General features: G+C 35.7%; 1 protein-coding gene across 3 annotated transcripts in view; it reads left to right on the top strand.

The window, feature by feature from the left end:
- Positions 1-14234, top strand: part of Centrocortin (cerebellar degeneration-related protein 2-like) — a 173797-nt gene that overhangs the window by 138289 nt on the left and 21274 nt on the right. Inside the window, exon 1 of one of the 3 annotated variants that reach the window (XM_078185683.1) lies at positions 13697-13944. The exons of the other annotated variants lie outside the window; for them this stretch is intronic. Coding sequence (XP_078041809.1) covers positions 13839-13944 — 106 coding nt within the window. The 5' untranslated portion in view covers positions 13697-13838. Of the gene's footprint in view, positions 1-13696; positions 13945-14234 lie in introns of those variants that run through there. 3 annotated transcript variants of the gene reach the window in all.

Genomic DNA, 14234 nt, shown 5'->3' on the forward strand with positions numbered 1-14234 from the left:
TAGTGCATACACATACATACTGACAAAAGTTAAGAAACTTTACGTATTGTTAACACTTGAGTAAATTTGATATTTATTATTAAATTATAAGTAACTATTATAGTGAAGCATATATTCGCATTGTTTATATTCAAATGTTGCTTCATTCAATGTATGCGACAAATAAAAAAGGTAATAAAAATACAAAAACACAAAAATGAAATAAAAATTAAGAATCAAACAATTATAGAGAAATAAAATTGATATTTTTGTTGACAGAATACAAATTAATTTGTAACATGTTCCTCAACTTTTACCGGCAAATGTATAAATTAATCCAGTTTGCAGTTGTTTTTCAACAGTCATCTTTCTGTTCTTAATTTTCAATGTATAAACTAAAGATACATTTCCCATATTACAATAACTATAAACGAAAATCTTCTATTATTTCAACTCTTGCAGCACAATTCAATAAATGATATATTTTATTGATTCAATGAATGATGAGAGAGACATATTATTGCTAATCTGAAACACGCATATAATGAGATTCATTTAGAAACATTACCTTAAACGTTAAATCAGTGTTAAAGAATATGGGTGCATGTCATTATTTTCCAATGTCTATGATTGGAGAACGTAGAAATGCGTAAAATAGCAACATCAGTCAATCCGACAAAATAAAGTATATTGCGTTACAAAACAATTTGTTAAATGTCATGCACGCTTGCAACGCCGTTAACAGGGAAAATCGAATAAATTCTGAATTAGAGGTGCGAACAACATTATGATACACCTAATAGTTGTCAGCTAATTTCGCTACATGTTATTTAGCGCGACACGTGTTCGTGGCATGACGGCACGAGAGAAATATGTATTACAACCACAGACACTGCAGCAGCGGGACAGTCTATTGTACGTAAATCTTGAGGAACATACCACGCTTGTCATCGTGTTAGCCTATTTGTTCATCCGATTCCATTGGCAGAAAGTCCCCTAACCGTTTAAGAATTCTTTTTCTCTCGCACAATTTAACATTTAATCTCGCTGTATATGGAAATTATGAAAATTAAAACTCATTTTACGGCGCACCTTTCACTTTTAACACTTTACCCACTAGCTGTTTTCTAATAGTTCTTTTAGAGTCAAAGATCAGTGGTTGAAAATGTGTGAACAAAGTGCACAGAAACGACAATTACCTCAGCCACAATTCAACAAACCGTTTTGATTATTTCTTTCGAAATAATTATTTAACACAGGATTGTTGAGCTTCTGTTAGGAATAATTCGTTGATTGAGAAGCCTATTGGTATCTTTCTAGTAAGAGTAAAGTAATAATTTTTAAGTTTATAAGGAATAGGTTTAAATAAGTTAAATAACTTTATAATAGTTTATAATATTTCACAATAACTAGCCCGTTATAATCGTTAATCATCAATAACATTACTTTTTGCCCAACTCTGACATAAGTATTTGTTGACAATTAATTAGATTAGAAGAATTGTTAAATAAAATTATAAACATGCATATTTAATTATAATTTCGTCAAGAAGGTCCGCTGATAGAGAGTTAAATAGATATTGCACTTCAAAATGTCGAATTTTGAAAACATTCAACAACTGTTACTTAATTATCATTTGTTTTATATCGAATCTTATCGATATACGTACGATGTCTTTTGTCCGATAGCACGGAAGTCAATGTTTTCGGCTCATAACGTAGCAGTACAGAGTTTTACCGTATTCGAGCTGCGGCGAAAGAGGATTTTCGTCGAATTGAAAAGACACCTGGCACTTTTGAACGGATCAGAATTTCACTAAAGAGGCTTGTATCCAAGCTAAAGGTGGGTCAGTTTAAGCGATTTCTACAACGACAGGTGGACATCTCGTGTAACGAGAATATCGCTGTAACTCGGAAACGAATCGAAAAGCTACGAATTTAGAAATTAGAATTTTAAAGAATTGGTTGCACTTGAAAAGAATGGCAATTAGCAGGACCATGGTGTCACAATATTTTCAATGATCACAATGATATTTTCTGTCACGGCGTTAAAGGTTTGTCATACGTTGTTTAGCGTTTAGATTTTGATAAAACCTAAGTTTATCATACTAACTTGCTATTTAACTGTCTTGAATGTAATCAATCCAATTTACTTGAAATACTGTACAAATTGTTGTTATATTATATTTATCTTGATTAAATTACAAATACCTTTTCTGTTTACCACGAGCTTTTAATTCAGATTTTAATCCAATAGTTTCTGTTCATCGTATTCTTTCTTACTTTATTGTACAGAGTTTCCCAAAAATGTCTAATAATCTGTAAATGGGGATACCAGAGGTCATTTCAAGCAATTTTTCCCTTTACAAAAATTTTCTCCGAGGCATCGTTAACGAGTTCTTTAATAAATTACCTCAGGTATAACCATTTCAAGGTTATTAGACATTTCAGGACATTCTTTATATTCTCTTCTAATAAAGTATAAGAGGAACTAATTGTTACAGATTATGAAGCACTCGTAGATTATCATTAGCCTTAATATAAAACTTTTAAATTCACTCGAATTTCATTCCTATTCAAAATTTACTTAAATTTCAACCGTATCTAAAATTAACTATGACCTAAATTTTTATTAAACATTTAATAAAACCTAATTTTCTTTGAGTGTACGACGAATACATTAATCACGGAGAAATGAAATCTTTTATGTTACAGCTAGTAAACCCTTTCTATCACTTCAATTAAATTTTTATGGAACGTGCTTGTACATTTCGTACATTTTCAAAACTTAACGGTAACGCATCGAGTGGCCAATAAAATATGCATAAATAGAAACTGTACACGGACAAAATCTATCTGTACAACTAACAATAAAAAAGCAACGCAATAGGTTCATTCATCACGACTGTCGCAAAGACAACTTTAAATAACGCTACTCGAAACGCGCATCGTGGTCGACGCGAATAAAGTAATTGCACAATCGAACGTTTCGGATTAGAAACCAGATATTCGTGATCAGGCTTTACTGCACATATTCCTCACGTTGGATTTCACGAGGAATAGGCTAGTAAAACCAGGAATTAGCTAACGAAAAGGATAGCTCCGTTAACCGGTGAGCAGCCAATACCGTTTATTTTCATAGAATTCCGTGCAAGATAGTTTTCGAAAACTACCGTCTACATTTCTATACCGTCTATATTTCTGAATACAGTAAATTTCTCTCCAATTGTCTTTCAGCTTGCAAATAAAAATGGACAATTTGGGAACATTATAATTCTGAACTACGATGGCGACGCAATGCGACGCAGAGCTGCAGATACAATAATTTCGCTGGGCGGAATTGCCGCGCGCGCGTCGCCTGCCCTCACTCCTTGCGTAGTGACTTTTTCTGGATAGACTGCGCATGATACGCATATTTTATTAGCGGCAAGCAATTAAAACAATATTGTTCTTTGATAAATATTGCTCGCAATATACAAAAATAATATTGAGTTTGTAAGGCACGCAATTAATCGCTAAAATAAACTATACTTGAAAGATATTCGAACGATATTCACACGTTTCTAAGCGTATCCGGAAACTTCTGGACAATGGTGTGCACAGATGATAAATTATGCAAGAAAATTTGCGGCCGTCAAAAGTGGAAGTCACGCGATCGCGCACACACTTCGGGCTAGTATCTGCCAGCGAATTCCCACACTCGCGGCGGTCTCGCTCGAAAGCGAAGTGTGAAATTATATTTTAGAGCAAATTAAGGTATACGTGCTTTATTGTTGGCACGTTGAACGGTCTAACACGCCGATCGAAGGTGCGGTGGATAACGGACCGGTTAGCCGACGTACGTACTCCACTTAATATCGGTAATATCTCTGAAAGAGTTTCTTTCACACCGTTCTACGGTGTGTTCGCCGCGCTCTCGAAAGGTCAGCCCGATCGAACGTTTACACCTGTGTGCACCTGTGCGGGCCGTAACTGCGCCCGCTCCGCGGCAACAATAGCCGCGGAGCCCTCTCTTTTATTTTGGCCGATGAAGAGATTAATAACGTTCCGCGAAGCGTTCTCAGGAGAAAGTATTCGGCAGGAGAGCCAGATCCAGCCGGTGCTCGCCTCGGCCGCTGAGCGATCGGGTCGTGCGCGGGGTTATTCAAATCGAAATACCACTAGGAAGTCTTTTCCACGACTACCTGAGGGGGGAAAGGACTCCGCGATTCGCGGCAAACCAGGCCGCGATTTAAAATCCACCGCCGGGGTTCATTGTGCAACATCCGCTTCGGAACCGCTCCGGCTGGCCTCTGCCCCGAACACTTCCTTGCGTTCCGTTCCCGCGATTCCGCTGTGATTCGAAGTATCAAGCGATGAAAATAAGTTCAAGGCTTCTCCGTCTACTACATAAGTAGCAGCCGCATGAGTTCTATAGGCCGCATACAGTCGAAGACAAATACGCAGCGGACATCTTTAACACGTTCGTCGCCGCGTCACCCATATCTGGATTACACTAATTTCTGACCAATTTTGAAAATTTATTTTTATTGCAATATATTCGAGCAAAATGAATTCGACTATGATTTTTCGAATGCGAAAGAGTTCCAATGTCATCCCCTATGATAAATGTGAACTTTATCGTTTTATTTTAATTAATTAAATTGCTTTAATTATGGGGGGAATTTAGTGTCTAATTGTCGGCAACGAACGTGTTAAAACAGTACAACTTCCTTCAAACTGGACTAAATGACTTGGATTTTTTTAGATAATATTAGGCTGGTGCATATGAAATATCGGATTTTTAACCCTTTCACTACGACAGTGTCGTCCGCCGAAGTACTGTCATTGAACGAAAGCTCGCGCCAGAAGTATGCACATTGCGTGTGATTTCTGTATATACGTTTTTCTTAGTTTTAAATAACTCTGCTGAATAAAACAATCATTGCTTTAATGTAACTAGTATGTTTACATCTTTAATATAAAAGGACCTACAAAATTATAAAAATACAAAATTATTTTTGTATTTTGCCTACGGATGCCACTTGTATACACATAATTTGGATGCCGCATATATGCGGCGCTCGGCGCGAAAGGGTTAACGCGTTGACGCCGTCGTGCATCACCGGTGGGTCACGCGTGTCAGACCCGTGGGCTGCGTACATTTGTTTATTTTGCTTGCATTTCACAAAATAGATACTACAAAATAGGTTCACGTTATTTTATCTGAACATTATGAACTGATATTCAATAGTAAAAACATAGAAATTCAATATTATAAACTTAACATAATTATTTAATTATTGTAAATTTCGGGCGCCGACTCACAGAGAAAATCGTGAATATCGGTGCCGGTGTCAACGTGTTACGCGAGTATATAAAACTGCATGTCATTTTTCAAAAGCTATCGATTTAATCAAAATGTGCCCCATTTATTTCAATACACTTTTCCCAACGCGAGTTTAATTCATAGATGTCTGTCTTCAAGAAATTCTGATTTTTCGGATCAATAGACTATAGTATGGAATTTATCAGACTGTCTCCATTTACATACTGTACATTACATACATGTATATTTACTTAAACATCCGACATTTCATATGCACCAACCTAATACAATTACTAACTAATTACATTATGATTATACTATTTTTTTTTTAATTTTGCTATTTATTAAAAATTACATTTAAAATATACGTTTCGCAGATTTCCATTACTTATATGCATGTTGTAAATTTCGCCGAATTCGGTTAACACACAGTCGGGCTGAAAGTATTGAAAGATTATAATGTTCATATTTGCGTCTACTTTTAGGTAGAACAAAATACTTAATGTCACTTGAAGGACCTTCATCATGAATAAAACAATAATTTGCGTTACAATTAACTGTTAAAAGTAAGCATGAAATGAGTAACTAATAATTAATGAAAATGTCAACGGTCAAGTCTGGTTTAACATAGGAGCGCGAAGGGTTAATTCAAAGTAAAAAACTTATGGTATTGAAAATATCTACGCGAAGAAACTTAAAATAATAAACGATTGTTCCCAGGTATAACGAAGAATTGAAAAAAATATTCCAATTTTGTGGTTATATTTTTCGCATGATTTATTACATGTGTTTTTTAATCTATGTATAAATAATATAAACTCAATGACAATTGGAACTTTAAAAATAAAAATATACGCAACCAATGTATAACATGAAGAGGATGCAATGACTAAAATGCAGACGTAATGTTCGAGTGCACCACTTGAAAACGTCTTTCTGTTTAAACACCCATTTGTTTGTTATTTTTTAACAGGGCTACCAGGACATCATATTATAATCGCTTCAAAAACCGAAGAAGACAAACGTAAAGAGCTTACATACACGACACCATTTCCTTTTTTATTCCGATAGCACCTCTATGTAACGTTCACATAGCTATACATAATTTCATAGTAATTGGTTGTTGGTTTTCAACAAGACATTTCTTTGGCAATTCTACATAAAACAGTGACAAATAACACGCTTGAGATCCTGGGAATCGTGTTCGCGTTCACTATTTGTTTTCTTCGTAATGGCGATTTGCCTAAGGTAACTGCGAGATTATAGTGATTAAAGCTGCAGCTATGTATCACTGTTACAAATTTTCTGAGTTTTAGACTGTAAATACGGGGTTCACTTTTGTTGATTTTATAAAATTGCAAGTATTATTTATCTTTCTTTAAGCGTTGCTTTTCTTTATACTTTTCTCACGTCATTCGTTCGCAGAAATACGTGTTAGGCCAACTCTGTTTTTTTTTTTAACTAAGAACAGACTGCTACAATTCATAACCTATTCATGGCTATTTATGTGCTTAGAGGATTGATATCAACTATTTTGAAAACAAATAATGTTAACTTTTGTTAGAACACATTGGAATTGAAACCTTAAACGTGCCTTTATTGCCACTTTGAGCAAACAGGTGTCTTGGCTTCAAACTCAATAGCAGTTACCGTGTCGTAAACTTCCAGAGTCATAAACCCGAGAGGTAGTTCACCCTCGCAAAACTCCGTTAGGGTTAGCTTATTAAATTTATATTTATACATAATCAGACAGAAAAATCTCCGACTTCCTTTGACAATCGGATTGCAGACGGCTGGAAATCGATACGGAATCGCATTTGATCTGAGCTAAATTAGTGTACCTCAGACATCATAAAAATAAAGGTAAATGGTTTCGTCGACAGAAATTATTCTGCATTATGTACTTAATTATGTACTTAATAATAGTCAGAAATTCTTCACAGGATAATACACGGTATTGTCTACAACTTTTCCATTTGAATCTGTAATGAAAATTATCTTTTCCAATCTATTTATTTTATTTTTTTATCTTTTTCCAATCTATTTACTAGTAAATTTTGTAATATCTCAAAGCAACTCAAAGAGTTCAGTACAATTTTAGGAATGTTTTTCTGTTTTAAAAGTTATATGCATTAATTTTATTTCGAAAACGAGTATTATATAGGTTAACAATTTAATAGAAATTGTATAATGTTGTAATGAGCTATAAATGGCAAAAATAATGGTAATCCTATATCTTTAGGACTATTAGCTTGTAGTCGTAACTGTATAAAACCTAAATATTTTTATATCTTTTAGTTCACGGATTACTAATCGTGTAGCAACGTGGCGCGTTTACCGTGTGAACATTATAATTTTAAACTACGACTGCGACGCGACGTAGAACCTCTGTGCTATGGTAATTAAAAATTATAACGTCGTCTGCCCTCATTCCTTATGTAATCAGTTTTCAGCACCATTCTATATATAAACTATACATATGGAAATGTTTCAAACATCTCTTTAAATAGAGTCCTTATACTAAATAATACAAATATATCTTCTAAATATATTCTATTAAATATAATTCATGAAGTGTCTCATGCAAGCTACTATTTTGCAAAGAATATGTTGAAACATATTCTTATTACAACGGTTTAAACATTCTTAATGCGTAGAACAAATTCACGAAATTTCCCCAACTTTTTATCTGACAATATCAGGCAAAGTTAATCGAAATTGTTTCGCAATGATCAGTGACATGTAAATCTATTTCTTGCAGATAATTCTTAGTAAACGTAAAACGGAAATATTCTATTTTCAGCACACATTCGACTTATATCAAAAAAAGGAAGTACCGTTACTGTTAGCAATTTTCTAATGTATGCGGGAATTATCATAATGGGGGTGCTATCATGGATACATTTCAGTCATTGCATGTTCGATTTAAAAATACAAAGATTATACAGGATTAAACAGCAATTAATTGGGACAAGATATAAAGATAAACTTCCTCTCTTTCACTGATTATCGTATGCGGACGGGATTTCTAAGTAGGTCCAACAGGTTTTCTTTTAAATTAATGCAATTTTATTTAATCGACGACGCTGATACATTTCTATGAACTGTTTTTAATCGTGTGGTTCCGATATCTAACTTGTGTAACGAAAAATTCGTAGAAAATATCAAATTAACAGAGCCGTAATAGTGGAACTCAAATGTCTATAACTAAGTAAGGTTATGTTATGTTATGCGATTTCTAACAGCAACCAAACGATTTTTACGACGGTCAAAATATTTGTTCCCATCAAAATAACAACATAAATGTAATCTACATGCAAAATGAAAATGGTATAAATTATAATTCTAAATTATACAAATTAGATAAAAATGTCTTCCTCCTTTTCACAGTTACAATAAGTTAAAAATAGTCTTTAAATTCTTCCTAATTTATTTATATACTAAGTAAGCTGTAGATCTTCATGTAAATTCTTATTTTTATAAATTATTTTATACAGATTCGAACGTGAGAAATCCTTGCGATGAACCTAGAACAATACTACAATTCAGTTTTGAACAATCTGTAAACATTTATAGAAAAATTTCAAAAATTAAGATGATTTATGTTTGCCTACAATGGTTTTAGTAAATCCAAAATAAAATAGAATTGCATTATCGCGACTCCGTTCGAAATCTGTTTCCTAGGAAAATGACAGGTATTTTATAACAATTCAGTATCGAAACTGCAACGAATACCAGGATGTTGCGTGAACAATCGCATTGAAAATGAGAGTCTTGTACAAATGGAGTTCGCGAGGTCAGGGTATCGACATAGCATCGTCATTAAGCTCGCGAGACATCATTACTAGAAGCGACTTACGAACCCTGATACAAAAATTGATTCGTCCGTGAAGAGGAATCGGCACGACATTAAATTCAATTATTCATCAACTATTCTCGTGATCGTTGTGCTTCGATTCTTAGGTAATAAACAATTCATTCGATTTCATTGACCCTTTTTCCGGTTTCTTGACAGAATATTGCATAAATCAAATATATCATTATTATTATTCTTTATTAACGGGCTAGTAAGACCCTTTTGTGTTACATAGAGGCGATGTATATATACACAGTCCGGAATACATTTAAATAATATAAATTAAAAATTACAATATAAGAGTGTGTCATGAAGTAATTACATAGGGTGTATTTTAATGGCTAGAGTTTCTGCATTTGTAAATTGGCTCGATGAATTGCCAAAGAAGTCGATTTTTCTATTAAGTTTATTTGCTGTTCTTAATGCGCTCTGGTTATACAATTTTGAGATCCCAAATTGATTTTAAAGTAATCTACGTGAAATAATTCTTTCGACCGTAATGCTTTAGCAGGAACCTTTAGTTTAATTAGTTCTAGAATGGACGAACAATCGATTATTTGGTTACTAATTTTAAAAATGAAAAGAATGTCTGCTAAGGTTTTTCTTTATTTGTGTATACTCATGTTCATGGTATTAAGGATAGGTTCATAATCGTGTGAATAATAAGGTATGGGTGTTCCAATTTTAAATGAATCGAATCTTAAGAATTTCTGCTGAATTCTTTCTAACTTATCGATATAACACTTAACGTAACACTTATGAATATACCAGTTTAATAGACCAACAATTGAATTCGAAGAAGTTAAAGCAAATTTGGAAACAGGAGGGTAAAGAACAAAGATTTATATATTCCACATAAATCGTGTCCATTCGGTCGCAGCAAGTATCTCGTTACCATTAATAAACAGCTAAGCATGTTCACCGCAAATAATGGTCCGTCGAGAACTCGTCGTACGATAATTGCGGATCTAATGGAGCGGTACAGGCCGGAGTACACAACTATCTTAATCACCTAAAACAAATAACTGTGCTCGAACATAACATATTATACGATTCAGATACGGTTGTCGCGTGACGAAAGAAAAATATCGGTAAATCTCGCCAGATAATCGATTCGCGGTGTGAGATTTCCATGTGTTTAATTCATACTTACGCTCCCAAATCAGGCAATAAATCGTTTCCTGGTTGCAAAGCAAAGCCGTACATACACGCGAGAAAGTTGCTCGGCCCGCGTCTGAAAATGATTGTCGATGCGGAAAAAGTAACGTATCCTGCCGATCGCTCGAGTTTCGAGCCTAGAAAATCGGTCTTGCTCTGGCTCCGCAGCCGCGCGTCGCCCATTCAATGCTTGAAAAGTAGCATTGAGAATATTGAAAGGACGCCGCGACTGCGTTGTGTTTGCGAGCATACCTTACAGGCACTGCCTTCTCCGCATTCGTGCCGCCCGCTTTACATTGCAAATCGAAATGCAAATGGTTCAGAAAAATAATCGAAAGTTACCGGGCATAACCGTGCATCGCTTCGCTGTTCGAGCGCGCATCGCTCGATTTCCATCGTTTTCGCGAACGAAAATCAATATCGCTTTTCAAATCTTATAAATAAATTCCGTTGTTTACCAGATAATAATGCTAATCATTTAAGTCAAGCAATTGAATGTCTTCGATAAACTGGTTTCTTTGTCGATAGACTAATTTGTGGATAAATTAATTTTATTGTAATTTGTGTATAAATATTACTTTTCAAATTTTAGAAAAAAGATACCAATGGTGGTAAGTAGTTAAATATATGTATCGATTATAGGACAACCGGACAATAATGTTAATCATTTATAACAGTGTTAATTAATTCAATATCTTTATCGAACTGGTTTCTTCAGGGGAAATGGAATGTTTGTAGACAGAAATGAATATTGCATTTCAAGATCCATAAACAAATTTAATTTTTTACCGCGTAGCAGATGTCGATGCACATTTGAATGTCTGCCCTAATTATAACTGGTTTCTTTATCGACTATCCGGCGGAATTTGTTATGACAGGTTATGATGTGAAAGGTAGCACATTGAAGAAACCTAGCTTTTCTGGAAAATTGTTCGGCATCATTTTACACAAAAGTCTTTGCATTGCGATTCGATTATCTCGAACGACTGTACCACTTGGTATTATAAATTTTATAATTATTTCGACATATTTATTGCAATTAATGCATCTGTAGATGACAAATGACTTCTGCAAGAACGCTTCTTTAATACTCTATTGCGTGTCCCTTTTCATGCCGTACGATGTATGCGTTTGAAACATAACTCTAGCTGTAAAGCGTTAAATTATACCTGTCCCAGGGACGACTATTGTCCACTCGAGGGAACAATTTAAAAATAATAACAAGGAGGAAAACGGCAACTTGAAATTTAATCGTTGCAAAATTATCACTATGTTCTCTACTGTAATAAACATTTGCAGTAACCACATTTTTACGTTTCCATAAAGAAAGTTACATCAAGTTAATATACTGTATTATTTATTATATAAATATTCGTTACATTTGTTCAATTTTCCACAGAGACAGTTAGTTATTATTATATATAATAGTTATTATTAATTTTTCTCTTTTCGTATCGAATTATGCGACGTAAATTTATTGACATGTGAAAACAAGTTATTTTTCGAGAAACGTTCATATACCAAAAAATTATTTGATAACGGAAACTTGCATATTGTACGCAGTGTAATCGATAAAAACATACGGAATCGAAAACAAAAGTTAATCCACTCAGCTAATACGTTCTATTGCCATAATCGATTTTTGTACCATTCTGAATTCGTCTTTTCACGATCTATAAGAATATAAAAACAACTATGACTGCGTTAAGAAAATTCACGATTTTGAAATTTTTTAAATTGATTTTCCTAAATCAACGAATATTTACGAAAATAGCAAAATATGCTAAAATAAAACTCTACCTATATTTTTGAACCTTGTTCTGTATAAATTCATACATGCGAACACTGTTAGGTAACAATCAGCTGGGAAAAAATGTTTATTCAAATACAGGTGTTTCTGAACAAGAGCATACTGATCCACTGCGTAGTTCAATTTTTTCTGTGTCCCATTTCCATACCACGTCCAGTGTTTCATATTCAATGTACCCAATTTGAACGAAGCATTTTATATACCCATACCAATTTAGGAACGTTTAATATGGTACACAGAGACGCGATACGAAAATGATGTTCCATAATATATGCTCGTACTTTGCTAGTTCATCTGTGTTATTCTTTATATTACATAAATGTTTCGACATTTTTAAAATCGACAAAGTTAATCCAAATGACGAAAATACCCAAAAATCACGAAAGTAGCCAAAAATCAGCAAAATTAATTAAAAATCGATCTATAGAAAATTAGTGCAGTAGAACCTCGATTATCCAGGTTAACCCTCTATGGGCCGAATTTATTTCTTAAATATCTATCTACAGGCAACTTTGACATTTCAGGTTGATGGTGCTGCAAATCGTCATGAATATTGTTATTGGTTGTCTCAGAGCCTTTATATAATCAATAGATATGCACCATCTTGTGAAAAATCTAAAATTATTTGATGAAATAGCTGAAAGCTACATGGGCACATGGAGAGTTAAGATCCCAATATTAAAACAGCTACAGATTTCTTCTCATTAATATAATACAATATGGTAATTCTGATATCGTTGGACCAGATAATCGAGGTTCCACTCATATAAATATTCAGCGACAACGCTTCTAAGTCGTAATAGAATCGATGGTAATCTTATACCCTTGAAAAGCGCTCCATAACAGACACTTTTACCTTATCTGTAGATCGCACGATAACGCGGGGGGTCGATTAAAGTAAATCGCGTTCGATCGTGGTCGGTTCCCATGCCGGAGGACACACGCGTTCGAAATAAAAGTAGCAGAAGTGGGACAGCTTTTGCACGTGCATCTCGCGAGGTGTACCTGCAGAAACTCGCGCGTTTACGAAATGGGAAGAAGGGAAAGGTAGCGGCTGAAGAGGGGGAAGAAGATGAGGAACAGGAGGAAGAAGAAGAAGAAGAAGAAGAAGAAGACGAAGAAGAAGAGAAGGAAGGCGGCAAAGACAAAGAAAAAGAAGAAGAAGAAGAAGGGGGTGCCCGCGGAGTGAGAGTACCCGAGGAAAGATGCTCACCGGTGCACACAGCACCGGCAGGAAGGGAATTACACCAGGTAGACCAGGTGAAAGAGGAGAGGCATTCCGCGATGGAAAAAGAAAGAGGTCCGGCAAGAATGCAGGTAGTAGGGGAAAGGAACTCGGCGAGAGGGGATTACGTTGGCACTGGATGGGCATTCGGCGTTTGGGCTGCACACGTTCCGCAGCTACCTAGCGATTCACAGAAGACCGGCTACCTTTGGTGGAACCGGTTGTGGTCGATAACCCGAGTCCTCCGCGTGGAACAGTCCTCCTCGAATCGTATCATCTGGATGGACGCTCCCGCAGGAGCCGAAAATCTACCATCCCATCTGCTGCTGTAACTCTCGCGCGCGCGACTTTCAGCCGGTGAAACAATTTATCCGCGAACCGTCGTCATTCCTTCGATTCCATCGCGCGCGCGCGCGCGTTCCCGTTCTCAGTGACAGAAGTTCAAAGTGAATCAAATTGGAGGCGTGACCGAACAACCTGCTGCCGGCTCTGGATCCAGCGAGATGAACGGACCGAGCGTGGACGTCGTCTGGGACCCGCAGACGCAGATGAACTCCCTGGAATCTTGGGATTATTCCATCGAGCTCTCTTGTCTTCAAGGTCCGGAAGGTATATCAAAAACTACCTGCATCGCGAGGCACCGCGGTGTTTGTGGAGTTCTCTGAATTTTTGTTTGAGATGGTGATATCGTGATATTGACAGCGTGGTAACACGTGTAAACTGCGCGACGACCTGTCCCCGACGCTGTCGGCGACGGCTTGCCGTTGCTTTCTTCACGCGCGAATTCGATAGCAGAGTGCGATATTCGCTGCAAATTTCTACGTAATGGTAATCGATCCGACGAGTGCTACGACTGTAACGTATTTTATAACTGAAGTGAAAATCCAGGCGGTTCCTGG

The sequence above is a fragment of the Augochlora pura genome, chromosome 7 (assembly GCF_028453695.1).
Source record: "Augochlora pura isolate Apur16 chromosome 7, APUR_v2.2.1, whole genome shotgun sequence".
Taxonomy (NCBI): domain Eukaryota; kingdom Metazoa; phylum Arthropoda; class Insecta; order Hymenoptera; family Halictidae; genus Augochlora; species Augochlora pura.